The 26,045-nt window shown below is 41.5% G+C and overlaps 1 protein-coding gene across 5 annotated transcripts in view; it reads right to left on the bottom strand.

The window, feature by feature from the left end:
* ZNF385B (zinc finger protein 385B) overlaps positions 1 to 26,045 on the bottom strand; it is a 298,061-nt gene that overhangs the window by 50,906 nt on the left and 221,110 nt on the right. For all 5 annotated transcript variants that reach the window (XM_054044716.1, XM_054044713.1, XM_054044717.1 and 2 more), the window contains one exon: positions 12,309 to 12,419. In XM_054044716.1, the coding sequence (XP_053900691.1) occupies positions 12,309 to 12,419 (111 nt within the window). The remainder of the gene's footprint in view (positions 1 to 12,308; positions 12,420 to 26,045) is intronic.

Genomic DNA, 26,045 nt, shown 5'->3' with positions numbered 1-26,045 from the left:
GCTAGCTACTGTCACAGGGGAAAATAGGCTGAATTTGTTCATTTTCCAGATATCTGGACATATTATATACTACCCTGTATGTCTATGGAACGGCTGAGATTCATTGACACAGTGATAGGCACTGAAATAAAGTTGACATTCAGCTAAACATTAACTGATGCAATTATACTGTTAGATCATCACTCTTTCCCTATTTGATGAATGATCACAACCACCACTATCAGTATAAAGCCCCACACTGTCAGACTAAAGCAGGTGCCAAGGCACTAGACATTTTGGCATTGGTACTTTAACTGAGCCGGTTTATAGCTCATTGCAATGCACTTCAACAAGAGGTCAAATCAAAATGTGGCAAAAGTATAAAGCAGGATGAAATTGAGGGGCCTGCAAAGAGCACTAACAGCATTCAGAGCGGATTTCTTGCCTGCAGAAACATCCAGATAAGGGCTAACCACACATACAGAATCATGTGCTAAGATTTCCATTTAGCTACAGGATACATGGTGACTAAAAGCCTGAGAACACCAGTGGTTAACTACAAGACGTTAAAAGGGTCATTTGATTGCACTCCACCTCAGCATATTTTCTCTTGAGCATTCCACAGAAAGTTCTGGGATTTATAATTTAGTGAGTCAGGGATCATACTGTGCATGTATGCACAGCTAGATGAGCCCCCAGTCCTGCAAACACTTATGCCCAGGCTAAACTTTGCTACCAGTGACAGGAAAGTAGTGAAAATAATCACATCTGTGAGCATGTGCAGGAATGAGGTCCAAAACAGCTTAAGAAGCAGAAAATGGTCTTTTTCTGGCTGTTCTAACCTGTGCCTTCCTATCCCCTAGTCAGCTAATTTACTTTCTGTGTCCACCTGTGAAGGTAGCTCAAACTAAGAAAAAATCTACACTTTGAGCTGGAAGTGTAATTTCTACCTTGTTTGTATATCCACACAGTTACTTTGATCAAACTAGCATGCTAAAAATAGAAGTGTAGCTGTGGTGGTGTGGGTGGGCAGAACAGGCTAGCCACCCTGAGTACAATCCCACCCAGGACTCTAAGGGTATGTATACATCACAATTAAACACCCATGGCTGGCCTGTGTCAGCTGACTCGGGCTTGCAGGGCCCAGGCTGTGGGGCTATAAAATGGTGGGGTAGATGTTCGGGCACAGGCTGGATCCTGGGCTCCGGGACCTCATGCAGGAGGAGGGTTTATTTACACTGCAATGTAAGCTGTGGGTTAGTAGAACTTGAGTTAGCAGACCCTGGGTTTGTTAATTTAGGAGCATCCACACTCATTTGCAATCCCAGATTAGGAATTGTGGAATCATAGGTCCCAATCTGGGGCTCCAGCATCTACACTGCATTATGGGGGCTTGAGTCCAACCACCTGTGCCCCAGACTTCCTAGCACCCTCCCCAAATATGGCCACTCTAACCCTTTGTTAACAGTGCAGTGTGGGAAAACTTGACTGTCCAGAGTACACAAAGTCGAGCCATGGGATTGTGGAAAATTTTTGGTGGATTCCCAGAGCACTAGTCCTGTGGGCTTGTGTCTACACCGCAAAGTGATAGGGCTTGAACTCTGGGTGCAGGCTTGATGCAGACTCAGACCTTCTATCCCCAGTGGACCTGGGGTCTAAGCCCTGGGTTAGTGTGACTTGTGTGTAGACAGAAGGTGCTTTGAACCAGGTCTCACTTAAAGCACTTTCTTTAGGTTATTTGAGCTCTGCTGTCAGTTATCAGAGCTAAGGAAACTAATATTATTTTGACATTACCACTGCACAGTTAAACTTCAAGTCAAGAAATTTGAAAGATAAGATTCTTTCAGCAACATTAACTTGGTCATACTGAACATACATAACATTTTATCCTTCTATTTTATTTGCTAGAGGTCTGGTTTTATTTTACAGATGCTGAGCAACTATAGTGCGCAGCTGAGTGTGCAGCACTTCTGAAAATCAGTCTCTCAATACGTAACTTAATAGATTACTTTGTATGTTTTAAAATATCTACCAAAAATACACAGAAAGGACCTGATTCTCTCATGTTTTATGTTAGTGTAGCTCTGTGGAGAGCTGTCAGTGTAACCAGGGCCGGCTCCAGGCACCAGCAAAACAAGCTGGTGCTTAGGGCGGCATATTTTTAGGGGCGGCATTCTGGCACGTGCCATGCTGCCCCTAAAAATGTGCCCCGGCCGCCCTAACTCACCTCCGCTGCTGCCGCTCACGCGCCGCTGCTCGCCCTCCCTCCCAGGCTCTCAAACCTGGGAGGGAGGGGGAGATCCCGAACAGCCACGGCGTGCGAAACAGCTGATTCGCACGCCGCGGCCACTCGGGATCTCCCCCTCCCTCCCAGGTTTGAGAGCCTGGGAGGGAGGGGGAGACCCCGAGTGGCCGTGGCGCATGCTCTGCTTCTCCTTCTCCCTCCCTCCCTCCTAGGCTTGAGAGCCTGGGGGGAGGAGGCAGGGCTGGGGATTTGAGGAAGGGGCCGGGGGTGGGGTAAGAAAAAAACAGGGGGGGGGGGGGCATGGCCAAAATTGTTTCTACTTGGGACGGCAAAAATCCTAGAGCTGGCCCTGAGTGTAACCTGGACTAACGTGGTGAATCAGACCCATTGGGCAATGTGACTGAGTTAACATTTTTGTGGAAACATTAATTTTTGCACCTTGAGATTTCTTTAAGAAAAATTAAACAGTGCAACTTTACTAATGTGTGAGCATATCTTTGTAATATGCACTCATCACTGCATATAAAATATGAAATGACAAAACTATGAATGAATTTGGTACTATTCAGATAGAAAAGACATGTTGTTCCTAGAGTGAATTGCTTTGCCCACTGGCAAGCTGACTAGCGGGGCCGTCTCTAGGGAGAGTGCGGGGCCTGGGGTGGAAGTGACTGTTTCGTCTCTTCTGGAACCGACTGCACCCACCAATTGTACCGGCCCGCGGGGCCCCCCAAAGTACAGGGCCTGGAGCGGTTGCCTCTATTCACCCTACCCAAGGGATGGCCCTGCTGACTAGTGTTAATTTGTAACAGTTCATTTGGGAATTGTTTATTATCGGTGCTTGTATATTTGCATATCTTTGTGTTGTGTAAATAAAACTGTAGCTTTTTGCCTTCCAACATTGTGTACTGCTGAGAGTATGGAGAGAAAGACAAAGGAGGCTATGCTGGCACTTAAAATTGGGCACAATCACATTGAATTTTGATGCACAGTGTCTTCTCCAATATATTTTACTTGTTGAGATACATCAGCTATGGCGTTCAGCTGTTTACATTTCAACTCTGCCTTCTATATTTTCTACACCACCCTCTGTTGATACTCACACCTTCTTGTCAACTGCTGCGAATGGGCCACATCCACTTTGATTGAATTGGCCTCATTAACACTACAAAAAGTAATTTTCCCTCTGTTGATATTCACCCCTAGTAAATTTGTTAGTCTCTAAGGTGCCACAAGTACTCCTGTTCTTTTTGCGGATACAGACTAACACGGCTGCTACTCTGAAACCTTTCTTGTCAACTGTTGAGAATGGGCCACATCCACCCTAATTGAATTGGCCTTGTTAGTACTGACCCCCCCCCCCCCCACTCAGTAAGGCAACTCCCATCTTTTCATGTGCTGTGTATTTATTCCTGCTTACTGTCTTTTCCACTCCATGCATCTGATGAAGTGGGTTATAGCCCACGAAAGCTTATGCCCAAATAAATTTGTTAGTCTCTAAGGTGCCACAAGGACTCTTCGTTATTTTTATATCAACTCAATCTCTTTCAGATTTAGAAATGTTATTGAAGAATGTGTCAATCTCCATCATTTAAGTTCTTATATTAAAATGTAAATTAGTGCAATTATAAGACATTAGCATTTAGTAATACCAAAGGGAATGTTATATACAATTATTTCACTATTACTACATATACACTGACTATACGCAGTATCTGGCGCACTTGTGGATTTCCCACAGACACTTGTGTGGGCTTCTGTGAATCTAAATATGATTCATTCAGAAATGTAATTTTTCTCTCCACTGTGTCATGGAGCTCTTTGAACTTTTCCTGTGAGCCCTTAGGCATATACTCACACATCTGCCTATTCTCAGATTTGAAAGATGGCCAACAATGATGACTTATTAAAATCTACATGAACGTGCATGAAATTCACGCTCTTCTAATAGAAATTCATGGGCTTTGGCATATGATGGTCAAAATTAACCATAAAGATCAATTTTTAAACCATCTCTGTGTTGAAAGAAGTGAAGTGGTCTTTGATTTTATTAAATGCTGAACTGAAAGCATAAATCTGTAAGTGCAATATCTGTCTTTTGACTTTGCTCTATGTTTAAGGGTATCTAACATTCTATTACTAACTAGTTAGGACTGGGTACCTTTGATTGGCTGTCCACTTCTCTGAGCGAATACATATTATTATTTAGGTTCTGTCAAGCTGACTACTTTATAAGTTATCTTTTCACCTGATGCTTCCACTTACCATATGTTTGATATCAGAAATCCTAATATTGTATACACAAGAGAGGTCTAACTACCTGATTGTTCCTGCAGAGTCTATATGCACAACTGATGGTATTAGAACTGTGATATTCATTAGTTTTCCACCATAACCTGACTTGTCAGTAGCATGTAACTCTAAACTCTAAATCTACTATCTGCTATTCAAGTATTACTTTTTTGGAACAAATGTGAACAGGTTTGATTGAGCAGAACAAGGCATGTGGCATTAATTTGGATTTACTATAGCGAAGCAGGGACTTCTACAGAAAAATTGCCACTTTGTGCAGTATGGATTCTATTACTTATACCACCAGTTGTCACCATTGGCATGGTAAAACCGGTATACTTGAAGTATTAGATTTTAATTAAAATACATATTTAGTTTTTTCTATTAAAATTTTCATTTGATAGTGAGTTTTTGAAAGAGAAAACAAATAAAAGCCAAACATAAGTGTGTGCATCATGTTAAGGCTCAATTTGCCTGACTTCTTATAAGTCAGATTCAGGATAAGAGGACAGGCTATCTTGAAGATGTATATTTTTCCACACATGCTGACAGACTAATCTGTAACTGACAAGAAGAGGTTTGCTCTAAATGTTTGTTAGGATCCAACAGTCTCTTTTCAAGAGGTTAGAAAGAAAAAAAATCAAGACAAAACCCAGCTGGGTCTCAAGTCCATAAATACATCTTTTCTTGACATTATCCTAAACATTTCTTTTTTAAACTACATAAAAGAATCCGAAGCTTGGCCGCAGTAGAATATTTCAGTCAGGAAACTGCATCTCTCTAAATCATGATAAATATAGTGAAAGAGAAAATGAATGTCTTTAACCTGCAATTTTTATTTCTCATAATAAAGGGCATCCACAGGTTTGGACATGATTCATGCACTAAATATGCTCATTCCACCACAATGGAGATGGCTCAGACTTTTTAAAATCCTTCCTCCTTTGACTTCAGACTCTCTTTGCTGGACAGCTGCAACACCATTCGCTGATGTCAGGAGACTACATTTAAAGCTGAAATTGTGTAAACTGGTAGAAAACATTACTGAAACCACTGTAGAATATATGATTAATTGAATGGAAGGTTTGACATCTACCAATTGAATTTTAATCAGCAATATTCTGATCTACTGGTCCAGAGCAGTGGGTGCCCTTCATAGGGGAGAGAAAATTAGTTACACCTTATGTGTAATTTTTATTTTTCTCATACATGAGTATCCACTGGTCTAAATATTACTCATGGAAAAGTAAATAGCACTGAGATCCAGGGAAGAAACTTCAACTGGAACACTACTGAAATTCTTTTAGGAGAAACAGAAATAGAAAATGTAATCATTTTTTGTCAATTTCATTTTATTTGCTTGCATAGTTTAAGTCGAGGGAAGCTGGAATGACCAAAACCTTTGCCAGCCAAGGAAAGAATGCCAGTTGTGTAGATTTTGGAGAAGGAATTGTAAATCCGACATGGCTGCATTATAAACCTCATTGTACAAAGCTCTGTGCTTCTCAGCCCAACAGTCTGAATGCGAACTTTTACTGAATATAATCTGATGACCCTAGGAAGGGTCTGACTAGATGCATCTAATGGCTACCATGTTAGATCTGAGCCATAATTGAAGTGCTTCATACATTTTTTAGGATTCCCCCCTGAAGGAAGAACTTTCTCTACTCTAGTCCAATGAAGATGAACTTTAAAGACCATTTCACATGGTAAGTATTAAGGTATTTTTCTGATATTTGGACTGACGACAAAAATATGAAACACATTAATTTGAACTGTGTTCTTTTTCACTTTGAACAAAGTCCAGATGAGGACTAAGCACCATCTTTTCATGGAAGAACTAAAGACAGGGTTCTTTAATTGACAATGTTCATATTTCACCTATTCTTCCACTTCCATAATTGTTATAAGAAAAAAAAATATGGGGAGGTCTCCACTAGAGGATTGATAAGGAGCTTTCTTATGCCAATGCAATTTATGAAGAAATAGGAGCTCTCAAGAGAAGCCTGACACCAGAAATCCATGGGCAGAAGACTGAATCTGTAGGTAACTGGGAATCTCTTATGGAGCACTCCCACAAGAAATGGGAGGACCCAATGCCATATGTTTGGAGTGGATTTAAACTGAAACCCCTATACCTGGTGAACAAATCTTCCAAATAGTCTTGTATGCTGTGATTATGGAATGTTTCAGAGACTTTCTATTAAAGTTAGCCAGTTCCCAGGAGTATCCATGTTGTTGAAAGCTCAGACTCTCAGGTTCTGTGCTGTAAAATCAAATCTGCAAAGATTAGACTGAGGCCAATACAGTCAGGGTCACTGATGCTTTATCTAGTCTTATTTTTCCAAATAAATTTGGTGATTGGAAGGGCATACATGAATACATCTGCCCACTAGAAGGAAAAGGTGTCCCTCTTCCATGCCAAGAGATGCCATCGATGAGACCAAAATACTCACCCACAATTTAGAACAACTGGAAAAGTATAAGTCTAGATACGGGAGGGGAGGGGGAGAGAAATCACTTGTTTCACAGAGCAAAGGATGTCCTTGTTCAGCTTCTGCTTGTTTTCTACAACAAATGACAATTGAGCATGTTGGCTTTGAAGTTTTGTCTTGTTCTGCAAGATGCCACTGTAACAGATAGGTGTGCTTCTCATGGAATGAAAGGAGTTTAGTGATCTGTGGTTCAGATTTGTATTCTGTTCCTCCTCGGCCATTCACATATACCACCATGGTCTAATTGTCTCTCTTGATGTGGAATGTCAAGGTATTCCTTGAGAATTTTGTGAAGCAGGGCTTCTAATCATTGTCAACTGCTTTGGAGGTACTGAGTGTCCAACAGTAGAGCTAATTGTACAGGCCGAAGAACTGAAGGGTTTGGGGGTCGTGGCTTGTATGAGCAGAACAGCAACGTGAGCACGAACCACAAACACTGGGAGGCAAACTACTTGAGAACAGTAAGGAGAAGAATTAAAACTAGAAAACTGGGATAATTACCATTTGAGCTTCAAGAAAAACAAGACCCTGATATAATAGCAAGGAAGGTTTACTTTTTAGTGGGTTTGGCTAATTAGGAATTGCGGCTGGCACTGGGCTATGTGGAAAGAGTTTTCCTTTTATGAACATTTTTAGCAGTAAGTCAGTCAGCTAATGTAGGGGTAAATGCTTTAGGGAATCTCAGCTTAGTCAACACTACTGAAACTCCTTATTTGTCCTCTCCCCAAAATGGGAGAGACTGCAAGGGAATGAAGGTGGTGGTAATACTCCAGGTCCCCATTTGACTCTAATGTTCACGGGTATTCTATACATCAGGAGTCATAAGGCTTTACAGGGGTTGCAAAACTGACATTTTTACAACTATTCACTTTTGACCCCTTCTGTGATTGCCTTGAAGTGACAGCGGAAAGTCTTCTGACAAAGTGGAGATTGAAATCGTTGGAGTAAAGAGCTGACAGGTGTACCGATGTTTGAGAACCTTCCCTTTCTCTAAAACGGTGTAGAGATAGACCCAGCTGCAGTAGCTTTGTCACATATGGGCACTTTCTCTTACTGCCAGATTACAGTCACATGGATTGTGCATTGCACTAGGTCCAATCCTACTAGACTCTCTGCTGCTAGCTTCCGCTATACTGCTGTGCGCAGAATGAATGGCAGGCCCTGTAAAGTGGCAGCTTAGAGTAGGCTGCTCTGGCATGCATAGTGAGGAACCTAAGAGGAGAAAAAAAATCAGGCTATTATCCTGCAGATTTCAACTCTTGGAATGGTCTGCTGGTACAGGCAGACTGGAAATATGGGATAGACCACTCTGGTGCACTGCTGAGGGAAAACAGTGAAAAGTGTGGTTCTGATGACTGACAATCCAATAAATAAGAAGTTCCCCGCAGACCAATTAAAGGAAATGTTGCTACTACTGTACTGCTATATGCTGTGGAGAACAAAACTGCTCTCTCAGTCTGAATAAACTATTCAAAGTGCAGTGATACAGCAGCCCACCAGAGAGAGCCTGAATTCAAAAGGTGAAAGGAAGAAAAAGGCTGCGGTGCCCCCATTGAGGTGGCATGAGTAGGTCTAACCCAGAAGTGACATCTAGTCCAGCAAATAGCCATGTATGAGAAATGTATTATTTCATGTGTAAGGTAATAAAGTAAAATCTATTGATCTGTAATGGAACAACTATTCTCTTTCAGAGGGGGGAAAAAAGGGAACTACATTTAAAAAGGAGGAGAGTATAATCTGATGAATTCATTCTGAGGCCAGCTATTGACACAGGATGGCAGTGCTACAAACCTCTGCCAGCAAAGAAAAGAAGGCCAAACGGAACAGACTCAGGAGACTTTCCTAGATGTAATTGTGGGGGCAGTCTTGTGGTCTTCGTAAGAAAGCTGAGAAGCAGTAATTCAGGGAAGAGCATGGCCAAAGCAGTACCAGAAAGGGGTAGAATGGAAAAAAAATAGGGCTCTAGGGATCAGCTTTCAAAAACTTTTGAAAAGTATTTCTTATAAGGAGATAAAAATAGCAAATATTTTAGTACTTCAGTATCATTAGAGTCAGCACACACTTGCTTCTTATAAATGTTATGTTTGCTCGGAGATGTTTTCATTTGTGTTAATGATTGCTTAATAGCATTAAAAGCCAGTCTTCATGATTGGATATGGTATGTCTTAAGAGTCTTGCACATGGAAATTAGTTCTCTTGACATTAACTACTCAGGGAAAACCTTAATCTGCTCATATGCATTCATTCAGTGAGCTCTTTTAGAGCACATTTTGACCTGAATTGCATTGCAGCAGATAGAGCTTCACACAACTTGACCAGACTAAAGGGACAACAGGAAGTCAAAATCTCCATTTATCTGAACTGAAAATATTTACTATTGGAAGGGTATAATTGGAGGGATCTGAGGCGAGGTTATCAGTAAAGCATGCAGGAACACAGGAGGAGGAAGAGATTTCTTCTAAAAAGGAAACAGATATAAAATATAAAGGACACATACACTTGGAGGAAGTCTGTCTGCCTCCATTTCTCTTGAATTCTTTGTGCTGTTCACTTATAACATAAGAATGACCATACTGGGTCAGACCAAAGGTCCATCCAGCCTACTATCCTGTCTACTGACAGTGGCCAATGCCAGGTGCCCCAGAGGGAGTGAACCTAACAGGTAAATGATCAAGTGATCTCTCTCCTGCCGTCCATCTCACCCTTTGTCAAACAGAGGCTAGGGACACCATTCCTTACCCATCCTGGCTAATAGCCATTAATGGACTGAACCTCCATGAATTTATCCAGTTCTCTTTTAAATCCTGTTTTAGTCCTAGCCTTCACAACGTCCTCAGGCAAGGAGTGCCACAAGTTGACTGTGCGCTGTGTGAAGAAGAATTTCCTTTTATTTGTTTTAAACCTGCTGCCCATTAATTTCATTTGGTGGCCCCTAGTTCTTGTATTGTGGGAACAAGTACATAACTTTTCCTTATTCACTTTCTCCACATCTCTCATGATTTTGTATACCTCTATCATATCCCCCCTTAGTCTCCTCTTTTCCAAGCTGAAAAGTCCTAGCCTTTTTAATCTCTCCTCATATGGAACCCGTTCCAACCCCCTAATCATTTTAGTTGCCCTTCTCTGAACCTTTTCTAATGCCAGTATATCTTTTTTGAGATGAGACGACCACATCTGTACGCAGTATTCAAGATGTTGGCGTACCATGGATTTATATAAGGGCAATAAGATATTTTCTGTCTTATTTTCTATTCCCTTTTTAATGATGCCTAACATCCTGTTTGTTTTTTTGACTGCTGCTGCACACTGTGTGGATGTCTTCAGAGAACTATCCACGATGACTCCAAGATCTTTTTCCTGATTAGTTGTAGCTAAATTAGCCCCCATCACATTGTATGTATAGTTGGGGTTATTTTTCCCAATGTGCATTACTTTACATTTATCCATATTAAATTTCATTTGCCATTTTGTTGCCCAATCACTTAGTTTTGTGAGATCTTTTTGGTCTTAACTATCTTGAATAGTTTAGTATCATCTGCAAACTTTGCCACCTCACTTTTTACTCCTTTCTCCAGATCATTTATGAATAAGTTGAATAGGATTGGTCCTAGGACTGATCCTGGGGTAACACCACTAGTTACCCCTCTCCATTCTGAAAATTTACCATTTATTCCTACCCTTTGCTCCCCGTCTTTTAACCAATTCTCAATCCATGAAAGGATCTTCCCTCCTATCCCATGACAACTTAATTTACGTAAAAGCCTTTGGTGAGGGACCTTGTCAAAGGCTTTCTGGAAATCTTAGATATTAGTTTGTTGGCAAATAAAGTATCATTAATCTGTAGGACACTGGATTGTGATCTGGTCTTTTCTGTAGTTCATCAGTGCACTTGAACCCAAAGTACTTAGGCCCTGATTCAGGAAAAGCACTTACACATGTGCTTAAGTGTTGTACTGAAGAGGGATGCTTTCCAAAACTGGGACTTTAGAAAAACAACACTATCTAGCCTCAAACTACAGAAAGAAGGAGCAAGTTACTAGTTAGGTCTTTCTGCTCTTTTGGTAGATTTCCCCTGGTGGTGGCAGTCATGGTCAGGCAACTAAGTCTAAACATATAAACTGCCAAGTACCCAGGGCTGGCTCTAGGTTTTTTGCCGCCCCATGCAAAAAAAATTTTGGCTGCCCCCCCTGCCCACCACTGCCCCCCCCACGCCCCCTGCTACCCCAGCACTAGGCGCTATCTCTCTCCCCTCCCCCGCCACACACCCCTTGCCGCCCCAGCACTGGGCTCCCCCCACACAAACTTGAGATCCGCTACCAGGACATGGCGGCCAAGCCCTGGGCCAGCCGCGACTCTGTCCCCATGCTGGTGGAGCTGCTGGGTGGTGTGGAGCGGGAGTACTTCCAGGTGGCGGTGCGACTGCGGGGCGGCGTGGAGAACACGGCCCCGTCCCTGGGCTTTGCGGTGCTGCTGGTGGCCGAGGTGGATCAGTTCATGCTCACCGCCCTCACCCCTGACATGCTGGCAACCTAGGACCTGGAGAGCCCCCTGGACCTGCTGCTCTTCAGCCTCACCACGACCTGGCCCAGCCCCAGCAGGCGGGAAGGTGAGGATCTCTGGCTGCGGGGCTACCTGCTCAGCACGGATGAGCCCAGCCAGCCGCTCACCTCCTCACACTCTCCGGAAGCCCCCTCGCCGCTGCAGCCCAGGCTTGGTTCCAGGGGACCCCGCTTCCCTCCCTCCCTGGCTCCTCACACACTCCGGGAGCCCCTCTCGCCACCGCAGCCTGGGCCTTGGAGCCGAGCCCAGGCTGCGGCGGTGAGAGGGGCTCCCGGAGTGTGTGACGAGCCGGGGAGGGAGGAAAGGAAGCAGGGCCCGGGATGCAGGAAGGGAGAAGGGATCCTGCTGCCGCTGCGAGTCTCCCCAGGGCGGCGCGGCGTTTCCCCGCCCAAATGGGCTGTGCAGGGGGTGCGGATCCCGGCTCGCGGGCTGACAGGGCCAGTGGCTTTGCTTGCTCCCCAGGCCAAAAAAAAAGGGAGGGGGGGCGGAGTGCCGCTCCTTAGAAAGTGCTGCCGCCGAGCACATGCTTGGAGGGCTGGTGCCTAGAGCCGGCCCTGCAAGTACCAAAAAAAGTTAAAAATCACAGTGTGGGATGCCATTACAAACTCACTTGCGAGTGGGCAAAATGTCATCCTAAATGGCTGGCATGAGCGTGGGCAGAACTGTAGAGGATTTAATTGGGAAAAGATGTTTGGAATAATTAGATGCACTGCTAGAAAAAATATAATGATACTCACATCAGAGTTAAAGCGAAGCTGACAGACATTACAGGAAATAACTTGTTTCTTCTTTGGGGGAATGGATACTCCAAATGTGTGGTTTATGACTGCTTTTTGCACAGGATCCATCTGGAGAGCAAATAATAAAATATTCAATTTACAACTTCACAGGACAATAAACAGTGCTGAAAAGGCTCAAAATAACATTTTCTCCCTGCAAGTTCCATTTTTTTAATAAACAGGAGGAAATAGTATTTCAAACTTCATAATAAAAATGATTAGATTTATCTCAAGATAGGGAATTTGTATCATGCCAGAGTTTACAAAAAAGCAACTCAGTTACCCCCATCACAGACCACTGGATAGTCCACCTCCCTTACCACCCAGAGCACAACTATCACATCAAGAGGCAAGGAGTCCATAAGTCTCTCCTGCACCATATGCTGCTTCGATAGCCACACCACTAAGCACTCCACCTCCCCCAGAAGCACTAACATTTGTTTGTCTCTTTCTTTGCAAGGAAAAGTATCAGCACTGTGGAAAGAGGGGGAGATAAGAGCCTTTGTTTTTTGTGGCACAAGTAAGCTCCAGAATCATCCTATGTGGTATAAGTAGCTAAGCTTGCTTTGGGATGTAAAACTAGAGATAGGAGTTTGGGGGCATTAGAGGGAGCAGGGGACAATTTAAAATCTATATTTCCCCCCCACACACACACACTTTCTTCCTTGGTAATAAATTCCTATTTCTTTCCTTTTGGTGGGTTGGAAGCTATTCAAAACAGGCTACCCAGTAAGAGACAGTTACCAGAGAAATCCACATCAGTGACAATGCTCCTGAGGGCCTTTTTTCTCAAGTCCAATTCTAAGGTCATATGGAAGGGGCTGCAAGTAGCAGCAGACCTGTAGCAGCTTCCCACTCACCTCACACACACAAATTAATTGGGAAAATCTTCTCTCAGGGAGACATCTTTGTGAGAGGAGTTTCTTTACACACTTTTTTACAACACTTACTTGTCTGGAAAAATTGATTCATATTCCTCAAGGATTTCCAAAATAGAATTGATGAGCGATACAATCCAAGAGAATATTCAAGCAATGAGTACTACCCAGGAAGTGTTTAAAAATGACTTTGCTCCAATTAAAGATGTAGCAGTTACCATACCAGAGAAAATGCTTTGACACTGAGAAAATAAGACACATTTGAGACAAACTGAAAACATAAAGTGTCTGAATCCTGAGCTTGACAGAGAATTCTCAGGAACCGGAACTAAAGAAGCCTTTCCTAAGTATCAGAACTCCTGCTGGATATCAAGTTTGCCTCCATTGGCAACTGAGATGCCTGAAGGATTCCAGACAGCTCTATTGGTACCTCTGCTAACTCTGAGGGACTTGCTTAGGGTATTGAGGGGAAAAAATTATAATTGTTATCTCACATTTGTATCATGGTAGCAGCCATAAGCACCAGTTAAAAATAAGGCCCCATTGTGTGAGCCACTGTACAAATACAAAGTAAAATATAGTCCCCACCCCAGTTTAGAATAATGTATTTTACTTCTATATCTATACGTGTTTATATGTGATTAATTTATTTAAAGATAAGCCTAGGTCTGGCAGGAAAAATAGTGGTCTACAATGAACAAAGTTTACATTTCCTAACTTTGTTTAGGGTTCCTACTCTTGGGGGAATTCTGTGTCACTGCACATGTGCACAATTCATGTGACGCACAGAATTTTTTTTTCCTGCAGAAAATACACTCTTCTGGAAATGTGCTGCAGTTACTCCTTTTGCCCACCAGGGGCCGCTGTGGCACCAGAACAGCCCCAGCTATGGATAGGGAAGAGACAGAGGCTGCCTTCCTCACAGCGCCCTATGGTGGGGCCAGGTCAGGAGGCACAGGATATGAGGGGGATGGACATCATGGGGGATATGGAGCTGCAGTGGAGTCAAAGACTGGAGTTCAGAAGTGTGGGGGGACAGACTGGGGTAGGGGCTGAAAGGGATTGGGAGTGTAGGGACTCATGGAGAATGGGGTGGCTGAGTGGGGGCACAGGGACACATAGGGGAGGGGTGTCTGAGTGGGGTTGCAGGACCACATGGAGATGGAGGGAGAGGGATGCAGGGATACAGAGGGATGGGGAAGGGAAGGGTGACTGAGTGGGGGTGAAAGGACACATTGGGATGGAGGGGTGCAGAGACACATGGGGACAGGGGCAGATATGCCTGACGGAATGAGAGAAGTTAAGGGTCAGCCAGGGTCTGCATGGTGAAAGCTCCCTAACAATCCCTTCCTGCCCCCAAATAACTTGTTCCATACTTTTCCCACCCACATCCAACAACCCTCCAAGTTCACACCCTGGCTCTTTGCCAGCAATTACTTCCTTCTCTCTCATCTCCTCTGCTACCCCTGACTCCCCCAAGCCTTTGCACTACTTCTCAGGGGTGCAGGAAATAAGTTTCTGTATTGAAGTTTAAATGAATTATTACTCAGAGTGCTGTATTGATATGCCTAGTAAGGAATCTATTTGTCAAAAAACATTTCCTGAATCTTTTTTGTTGTCTGTATTGTTACAGACATCGTTGCTGACAAGTGTTTTGAAACAAATTACCAAAATAATTGAAACTGGTGTGATTATGCAGTTACATAAAATCTGCAGAATTTTGCAGAATTTTAAAATATTGTGTGCAGAATTTTTAATTTTTTGATGCAGAATTCCCTGAGGAGTAATTTCTCATCGCAGGAGGGAGTAGTTTGATTTTTGCTAAAAGGTTATATTTTTCTTGCAGATTATTTTTCAGTCTCAGCAGTGATTTTCTTGCTACAATAACATACAAAAGAGCCATGTGACTAGGATGATGCAAAGCTTGCATTTAACACTAAACTTAATTTGATAAAGAGATGGGAGAAGAAAGCTGAAGTTAGTTATTCTTTAGATCAGGTTTTTGCAGTGAATTAGCTACTTCCAGATTTTCTGAAGCTGGTGGCTAAATATTCTAGTTATCTCCCTTAAAACATTTTTGATGCTTCCGGAGAAAGAAAACTGCATTAGTGAGGATTTTCTTAATATAAACACATATATACATGTGCACACATACCTACATTCAAGAAATATCTTTTGTAACATAGCTAAGAGGTTTTCTATTACGTAACACTTAACTGATGAATAACTTTTTGGAATATAGTGAGATGATGTCCCCATTACCTCCAATCCAAAAAAGAGGGTTTTGTAAAGGTCATAGCTAGCATTTATCCTTTTTGGAACTGTGATGTAATGTTTACCTGCTTTTGATAGTAAATACTGTATTTCACTGCCTTCAGAGTCATAGAAACAAAAATAATTAAAAAACAAATGCAGCTCAACTACAGCGGATTCTTTTGTTATAAAATGATCCTACAACATTGTCAAAGAAGAGCAACAAGAAAAATAAAACTATAAAGCTTGAATAAAACATCATTGAAACATAGGGCTGGAGATGACTGAGAGAGATCATTTAGTACAGCCCCCTGCACTGAGGCAGGACCAAGCTAACCTAGATCATCTCTGGCAGGTGTTTGTCTAACCTGTTCTTAAAAACCATTAGATATTCTACCACCTCCTTTGGTAAATTGTTCCAGTACTTCGTTATCCTGACAGGAGGTTTTTCATAATATCTAGCCTAAATAGGGTGACCAGACAGCAAGTGTGAAAAATCGGGACGGGGGTGGGGGGTAATAGGATCCTATATAAGAAAAAGACCCAAAAATCGGGACTGTCCCTATAAAATCGGGACATCTGGTCACCCTAAGCCTAAATCTACCTTGCTACAGATTAAGCCTATTACTTCTTGCCTACCATTTCCTCTCTCTAACAGCCCTTAACATATTTGAAGACTCAAGTCTCCCCCCCACCCCAGTCTTTTTTTCTCAAGACGAAACATGCCCAGTTTTTTTCAACATTTCCTCATAGGTCAGGTTTTTTAAAACTTATTTTTATTGCGCTCTTCTGGACCCTCCAATTTATTCACAACTTTCCTAAAATGTGTCATCCAAACTGGACACAAGACTTCAGCTGAGGCCTCACCAGTGCTGAGTAGAGTGGGACAATTACCTACTATGAGGTCCACTTACATACAACACTTCTGTTACACCCCAGAATATTAGCCTTTTACAACTGCACCACATTGTTAGGTCATATTCAATTTATGATCCACTATAGCCCCTAGATTCTTTTCTGCCTGCCTAGCCATTTAATACCCTTCTTGAATACGTGCATCTGATATTTTTCCTTACTCAGTGTAGTGCTTCTTTATTGAACTTCATGTTGTTGATTTCAAACCAATTCTCTAATTGGTCAAGATCATTTTGAATTCTAATCCTGTCCTCCAAAATGCTTATCCTGCCCTTGAATGGTGATAGTCTCTGGACTGACCCCTGGAGGCCCCACTAGATACTCCCTTCCCACTTTGACAGCAAACAATTGCTAGCTATTCTGAGTATGTTCTTTCAACTAGTTGCATACCCACCTTATAGAAATTTCATCTAGACAACATTTCCCTAGTTTGGTTATGACAAGGTCATGTGGGACTGTATCAAAATGATTAGAATGGAATAACCTCCCAGTGTTTCCAGAATACAGTGACAATGCTTAAGAATAACTCCAAAGCTAGAAATTAAGTAAAATTAAATACATTAAGCAAATTAAATAAAAATTAGTAAAACAATTTCTATTTCTGAACTCTACCCCTTATTGCATCACTCTACAAAATAAGCACACTGTAGCAGAATGCTGATCTAAAGTACAGGTTACGGAACTTCTGCATCCCAAACTTTTTGATCATTCATTGTATAATATTAATCTAGCAGAAACATATAAGAGATCATATTTAGCATTTGCTCCTGTATCAAATTTGTTGGGATGTAACTAACATTTAAATGTTTGTACTTAATGCATTAGTTTTTTAACACAACGTATGTTTTGCTTTTTCAATTAAACAGCTAGACTTGCTAATCTAGAACAGAATAGTTTAGTGATGAAAAGTACCTCAACCCATCTGAAGTGTCTGAGATCAGTAAAAAGGAACAGTGAAGAAAACACTTATCTGCAAAACTACTAAAAAAGTAAAACCAGCAGCGATTCTCCTATGTACTCCATATAATAATCCACAAATTAACATTAGGCAATTAGCAGTTTAGAAACTACAACACAGATTATGCATAAAATCTCAAATTCAAACAGATATAGCAGCACAAGGACAAACTCTCATGAACAATACAGAGCACCCAGCCTCCAGAAGCTACAGCTCGAGATTCCCAGGGGAGTAGTTGATGATCTTTCCCAAAGAGAAGAACTGAAAGCAGCCTGGTCACGATTAGAATTCAAGAAGGTGCAACATTAACAATTAATAGGTTTTAAATATGTCAGAAACTAGGCTGGATTACAGCATGTTTGAATAGTAACATAGTATCTGTCTGCCAGAAGGTTAATGCTGTGGGGTAAACTGATCTGGGATCACTAAATAAAATTAGATACATGTCGTTTTGAATAAGGGGGTAATTTGCTGATTTAGGTGGTGTTTGTAACTCATGAAAGCTCTGCGGTCTATCAAGTTCCAGTAGTTAAGTATTTTTTCTGTAAGAAAGATGAACATCCGATATATATTATATCTGCTATAAATACAAGAAACAATCTAGTATCTGGATCCTTATTTGGACTATAATATGAGCTACAGGCATAGTAAAGAGTTAATAGATTTTGCACTGAAGGTGGGTGGTAATGATATTGAAGATTAAAACCCTTTTCTATTTCATTCTTTTATTGCAAATGCATATATGGAATAAAGGGAAAACTAGTTGGGTTAAATAAAACTAAGCAGAAATAATGCCAAAAGCTTAAACCACACTCAAGCCTTTACTGCAAACCCAGAACAACCTGAGCAATCCTTACTCACGCTATTAGTCGCAATGAAATCACCGTGACTACCTCTTGAGAGCACAGATTATTAGATTTGAGGGGATTGCAGCATTGGTCACTCATTTTTTTCCCCTCTACACTTCTTGATTTCAGCCAGGAACAAAATCAGGAATATCCTCCTGATATTTACCTTACATTTATATAACTCCTTTCATTTCAAAGGCTCCCAAGGTGCTTCACAAAGTACATGGATAGCTGTCAGAAATGCAGTCATTTCTGGGGTGGAGGGAAGCAACAAAAAAAGTCATGGTAAATTACAGACCAGTAAGGAGGAGGAAAGGAAATGTTTGGCCAATAACAACAAAACAAACCCTACTGTTATAAATATATCAGGATCTTTGATATTCATATATAGCAAAGAGAACTTTTTGCGCAATATTCACACACAGCTGCACAGAACCCTGTTTATATACCTCAAAGGTGAAGAGCTGAGTTGAGCCTGCTGAGATGTGACCCACTTTTGTTCCAAGAAAGCTAGGTGTTTCCAAACCTTTTGCTTCAGCTAAGCTACCAAATACTACAAGATTAGCTATTCTTGCCACATTACAAATCTATCTGTTCTTATGGATTTAAACTCTCTGGCAATTTGTAGTTCTGAAGCTTGGATAAGTATCTGGATGTCTATCTGAAAGGAAACTTTTGATTTTTGCCTATTAGTTGAGAGAAATTGGTAATAAAACAAATTTGGCAGTCATACAGCTTTGGGTGTATATTAACCTAGAGACATGGCTGCCATTTTTCTCCACTGACTAACTCTGGCACCAGCCTGGCCCAAGAACTCTCCTTTTCCTCCCATCATTTATATCCATACCTCTGTAAGGCATCCATGTATTGTGCTGCCACTACTCCAAACTGATGAAATTTTCACCCAACCCTTTTCTTCTCTCACCTCAATGATTACAATTTGCACATTGATGCCTCTCCAAGTCCTGACTCTTCTGCCTCCGATGCCTGTCTTCTCTCACATCAGAAATACTGCAATTCATACTCTAACAACGCCATAAGCTCTACATTCAATTCAAAATTGCCATCCGGTTTTTAAACACTCCTTGGAGTTGCTACAAATTATGAGAGACCCTGTGCGACATTTTGAAATTGTGTGCAAGGAAACTGGTTGTAAACTATATGTTGATAAGCGGGTATAAAAGTTTACATTGGTATAACTTCTGACTCAGTATGTGTTCAAAATCTGGGAGTCACCAATTGAGGTGCCTTTTCTCCCATCCTGCTCTCATAAAACCCTTTTAAAAATCTACAGCTCGAGCAACTAATGATTTGCTGGCACAATCAGCTCTACTGCTTTATAAATGCAATCTTGCAATGTTTTCCATTTGTGAACTGAGACAGTGTGTCACACATAATTACCTACCCATCGGTAAGGCATGGGTTAACGTTTTAAATGCTGGTATTTATACAAACCCATTAGACAACTCTTCAATTTTTTTCTTTTATTATTTAAAATAAATAGTTAGGCAACCAGTAACAAGCAAACCCATAAGGTCAGATCTAGTCCATTTTTCAACTTCTCTCTAGAGCACTAGGCTTGATGCCAACATGATTTCATTCTGCATTTCAACTTTAAACCTCCTCAGGAGAGGTGGGCATGCTGCCATGATGAAGAACCACTATATATTGGAGCTTAATTCAAATTCTGTCATATTTACACCCTCTCACACCATCTCTCCCCGGTACTCTACATATTTTGATAACTGACAAGAGTTATGGAGATAGACACATTTATTCAAAACAGAGCACACATTTAAAATGTCCACTGTAAAAAGCACAGATTGACAGTAGGAAAAGTTGAATGTGAAAACAATTAAAATATTAGGCAAATAAATACTATTCCACCCCAGTCCTCTACTCAATGATAAATTATGTACTTCGGCAAGAATCATTTACAATTCTCTACTACTACTACATTTGTCACAATACACAGTATATAACATACACACATGCTTAGAGAAATGTTGCTATAACCCTTGTCACTGGGTCAAAGCCAAGTGTAATTTAAGATTCAACTGAACGGTGTATTATAATATTTTTTTCTTGCTCATTTTACATTACCAGACACCCTGGAGTCAACCCTGATGACACTCATTGTTTTTTTTAGTTTGAAAACCATCAATGTTCTCTCCTGTAGTATGTCCTGCTGGTGTATTGTAAAATGTTTTGGAGCTGGAAAAGTCTCACACACACACACAACTGGTGGGGATTTGTGGCAAGAGACCACTTTCTCAAAATCCCTAGCAGTTGACTCCAAGAACATGAGAACAGCCAATTCTAGAAGAAAGAATAGTATCTCCTAATTATGGTCATCTGTGATAATCTTGTCACCGCATTGAGGGGTGCTCCTTCCATCATCTTCTTTATATAGCTATTATGTGCTTTGATTCCTTAATTACACATAGTATCAGCACAGAGGGTAAAACCCTAGTTTCACTGAAGTCAATTTCAAAACTCCCATTGATTTCAGTGGGGCCAGGATTTCACTGGGAGATTTCTCTCTGCCATCATTATTGTTTTTCAGTACTGGCCTTGCTTTTCCTGTGTGAGCACAGGTAGGGTGCAGTTTGCAACCCTTGCCCTGAGAGGGGCAGAAGTGCCTGAGGTAGAAATTAGAGTTGAGGGATGGTTTTATCAATATCATTGTATGTCTTCCTCACCCCCCCAGTGGTTCCCATGATGGGAGAAACTCTGACTCTGTCTGTGAACCCTATAGCATTTGCCCCAAATCAGCACTGATCACTTTGTGAACTGCGCCAGCAAGTTCCAGGTGTGGAATAACATGTGCGGCTGTCAGGGCTGGCTCTGTTTTTTTGGCCGCCCCAAGCAAAAAACAAAACAAAACAAAAAAAACGGGGCAGCCAGAACGGCAAAGCAAAAAAAAAAAAAAAACACCTGCGGCGCGGCCGGAGCACAGGTGCAGGGGGACTGGCTGGGAGGGGGGGAGTGGAGCGGGTGGGAGAGAGAGAGAAGGGGGCTGTCAGGGCTACAGCAGGGCTGCGCTGCCGCCTGCCACAAGGGCTCCGCTCTGGTCGGCGGGGAGGGAATTTAGAGCAGCCCTCTTCTAGGGAAAGAGATTGTTCAAACCCTAGGATTGGGCAGAACGCCGCCTCGAACAATCTGCCGCCCCAAGCACCAGCTTGCTCAGCTGGTGCCTGGAGCCGGCCCTGGTGGCTGTGACCCCCACTCTGGAACATCTCACTGGCCTGGGGATTGTAACCTGGGCTCGATCAGTGAAACTGAGCCCAAAATAGTCTAATAAAATGACAAATTTAAAAAACATAGTAATTCATTATTCCCCATTTGCTGATGTGCCAGACAGTACAGAAATACACCAAAAACTATGTTAAAATTATGTGCAGTGCCCAGACAGAGAAAATTCAGAGTTCAGGTTCCTGCTCCATCCTAAAAGTCCCTGATTTGTTACTGTCCTGCAGTGTTCCCAGAGCTGGGAGTGTCTGTGCCCCAAATGTTACACAGTAAAGGTAACCGAGGCTAGATTAGAAATTTCAATTCTTTACTTTCTCCCTTCTGGCAGTGTAAATTAGGCCTTTATAATTTGTTTTGAATTCTGCATTATTTTTATTAGCAGCCATGAGTACTAGGTTGAGTATTTGGCATTGATTTTCTGTCTCCCGACCATACCATTTAGGCTCCCCTCCCTTCCTTTGCCTATATGGAGAGGGGAGGCTGTGCCCACAGAAATGGGGAGTACTGCCTCTGTAGCATGTTTTCCCACGAAAACCCCTTTTTGGTGGATTGATGGGGAACTGGCAGGCTTGGATGGAGCAAGACAAAAACTGTTTCTACTCCACCAGATTTTCCTTCTACCTGCTTAAATCCACAGGGTAGAGCAATCGAGGTTACTGCAAGCAAACTCTTCAGTAATGTATGGGTTTGTGGATTTTAAGGCCAGAAGGGACCATTATGATCATCTTGTCTGACTTCCTGAGTAGCACAAGCCTTTGACCCTTACCCAATGGAGAGTTACCCTTCCCTACTATGAAATCCCATAACTTGTGGTTAGTCAGAGCATTGTTTTTTAGAAAGCCATCCAATCTTCATTTAAAAGTTCCAAGTGATGATGAATTTACCACCTCCCTCAGGAAACCATTCCAATGACTAATTACCCTCACAATTTAAAAGTTGAGTCTTATTGTTAGTATGAATTTTTCTTTCTTCAACTTCTAGCCAGTGAAACTGGTGCCTGTCTCTCTCAGATTGAAAGGCAGCCTGAGTACGACACCTTCTCCATGCGTAGGTACTTATAGATTGTAATCGCATCACTTCTTAACCCTCTCTTTGTTAGGCTAAATAGATTAAGCTGCTTAAGTGTCTCACGATAAGGCATCTTTTCCAGACCTCAGATCATTTTGTAGCTTTTCTCTAATACCTCTCCAGTTTTTCCATCATCTTTTGTGAAGTGTGGACCCCAGAACTAGACAGTATCCCAGAGGCAGTTTAACCAATATTGTAATATTTTCCTGGCTCTAATCAATATGCTCCTGTATCTTCATCCGAGGATTGTATTAACCCTTTTGGCCACAGCCGTAAACTAGAAGCTAATGTTCTCCATCACCATCATGGTCACTAATCCTTCTCTGCCACCCTGTGCTGAGACCTAGGGATTTACGATCATTCACACTGTTAGACCTTCCTTTACCTGACCCTGAAAGATGTTATGAACAGATCATACAAGGAGAAAGTAACCAGATGAGATCACCATCTCTATGGTGGTGCCTTGAAAAACTGTTGAGATGTTATTCTAAGATGCCTACTATTCTCCATCTCATGCGTTAATTTCCACCTCACGCCTACCTCTCTCTTTTTTTCCTTCTAATAATAGTCTGACTCAGACAGATATAATCTTGCAATGCTTTGCTATGCCCAGTTTGGCAGCCTAAGTGTAAGGCCCAACAGCCTGACTTCAGTAAAACTTTGCATCTCAGAAATCAGTCAAGAAAAAGGTTTTCAGAGCAAGGCATGTCAAATTCCCTACCCAAGGACTGGCTAGTTGAGTAGTGCACCATTGCCAACTCTCTACCCATGGTCTGTCAAGAATTGAACTACAATTAGACACAAAAGTTATATTTTCTGATCTTTTGCTATTCTCTTTCTTTTCTCCCTTTATGTGTGTGTCTGTCTTGTTTTGTTTGAAAAATAAACAAGTTCAGACTTTAATAAAAAAAATAAACTGTCATCTAAAACTAGATCTCCTTCCCGCTCCCTCCAGCAACGAGAGTTAAGAAACATTCAAGCAAGGGATTAGGCCTTTAAAAAACTCTACAGCGAGATTCAGAAACTCAGAAAAATGCACATTTATGGGAATTTTTTTTAATTACTATTTTGGGCGGTTGACTGTTCTCTCTGTCCCCCCATTCATTATTTTTGTATGTGTTTAATAAAGGCTAAAAATAATTTCTTGTTTGGTGCTGTTCAGTGTGCAAAACTGAGCCCCTGGAAAGAATATGCTCTGCACACATACTACTGGTGCTGTAAAAAATAGAAAGTAATGAAAAGGATAATTTTAAAAACTATAATAAACTAAACCGCTTGTCTGTTCTTTACAAAGATCCTGGCTCAAACTATTAAGAACCAGAAGGACACTCCACAGGAAAAGTACTGACAGAGGGCCCAGGCCCCTATGCAGGATATTCTCAGGAGGGGAGCACTGATCTCTAAAAAAAAAAACTAGGTTTATAATGTCAGTGACAACTGATCCTTAACTGGAAGATGGTATTCAGGATACCATCCTGAACTGTTTACATGACAGGTTCCCCTTATGGCAGGAAATGTTACATTTCAGATAAGATTGCTGGTTTGAAGCGGATGTAAACAACCTAAAAGATGCTGAAGACACTTTAGGATAAGTGCACTGACAAAAGAGATTTCACCCAGAGAGAGAAAGAAATTGGTGAATTTGAGACCAAATTGGAAATGGAATCCAGCTTGAGAGTATTAAGTTAACAGCTTCTCTTTTAGCTCAGCCAGCGTACACCACTGCTATTACATTAGTGTCTGTATGGAAAACATACAGGACTGTGAAATGCAAACTAGTAAAGACAAGTCAGAAATTCAAGGGAGGAAGCTCTACTGGTGAGCATAAGTTTGGGAATATGGAAATCTGGGATCTACTAGGGACTGTACTGACTCACCATTTAACCTTAGGCAAGTCACTTAAACTCTATGCTTTATATTACTCATCTGTAAAGTGATGGTTATAGTATTTACAACCTCTCAGAGATGTTGAAAAGGCTATTTAAAGTGTTTAAAGCACTTTATGATCCTCTGATGAAGATGTTATGTAACTGTTATTTATTATTAATGACGCTGTTACTCAAAATCTGATTCAGATTTGGAAAAAACACACCTATTTTTGCCTCCAGATCTGGGGTGGGTGGGGGGGTGGGCGTGGGAGGGGGAATGAAATCATGTTACTGTTTCTAAGACGTGCAAGAAGTCAAATCCTTACTCAAAATGTGTCTCTTTATATTAAATGTTTAACATACACTGAAAGCAGAGTTATTCTGGTTACAGTGAGTCTGTTAGAATGAGACAAGAAAATCTACATGAAAAAATGCTGATGTGAGGGGAAGCAAATGTGGCTCTAAGCCCCCTTTTTCATCTCCCCTGAACTTGGATCTGGCTGGGGATTGAACAATCCCTTTCCCTAGACGAGGGCTGCTCTAAATTGTGCTAGCTGGAGGAATCCCCTCTCACCCCCAGAATGCTCATGGTATGAAGGATAGAGGGTGTGGGAAGTACAGACTTTATGCTATCTCTGGATCATATGGAAATTCCCAGCATCCCCACCAAAGCAGCTTTAAGTCCCCTTTGTGGTGCTGAGCTGTACAAAAGACCTTAGGCTGGGCCAAGTATGTGGGGAAGGAAAAAGACACGAGAAGCCTAATCTTTACTGGCCAACTCTAACACTGCTACTTTCCATATACATATAAAATACAATAGCTAGAGAGAGGAAACAAGTAGGGCTGTCAAATGATTAAAAAAAATTAATCGTGATTAATTGCACTGTTAAACAATAGAATACCATTTATTTTAAATATTTTTGGATGATTACTACATTTTCAAATATGTTAATTTCAATTACAATACAGAATACAAAGTGTACAGTGCTCACTTTATATTTATTTTTGAGTACAAATATTGGCACTGTAAAAAACTAAAAAATTGTATTTTTCAATTCTCCTCATACAAGTACTGTAGTGCAATCTCTTTATCAAGAAAGTTGAACCTACAGATGTAGAACTATGTACAAAATAACTGCATTCAAAAATAAAACAATGTAAAACTTTATTGCCTACAAGTCCACTCAGTCTTACTTCTTGGTCAGCCAATCACTCAGACAAACAAGGTTGGTTACAATTTGCAGGAGATAATGCTGCCTGCTTCTTATTTACAGTGTCACTTGAGAATAAGAACAGACATTCGCATGGCACTGTTGTACCTGGCGTTGCAAGATATTTACGGGCTAGATGCGCTAAAGATTCATATGTCCCTTCATGCTTCCACCACCATTCCAGAGGACATGCTTCCATGCTGATGATGGGTTTTGCTTGACAATGATCCAAAGCAGTGCAGACTGACGCATGTTCATTTTCATCATCTGAGTCAGATGCCACCAGCAGAAGATTGATTTTCTTTTTTGGTGGTTCTGTAGTTTCCGCATCAGAGTGTTGCTCTTTTGAGACTTCTAAAAGCATGCTCCACACCACGTCCCTCTCAGATTTTGGAAGGCACTTCAGATACTTAAACCTTGGGTCGAGTGCTGTAGCTATTTTTA

This window comes from Malaclemys terrapin, chromosome 11 (genome assembly GCF_027887155.1).
Source record: "Malaclemys terrapin pileata isolate rMalTer1 chromosome 11, rMalTer1.hap1, whole genome shotgun sequence".
NCBI classification, from domain to species: Eukaryota; Metazoa; Chordata; order Testudines; family Emydidae; genus Malaclemys; species Malaclemys terrapin.
The sequence above is the reverse complement of the archived record's forward strand: the minus strand, read 5'-3'. Positions and strand labels throughout refer to the sequence as shown.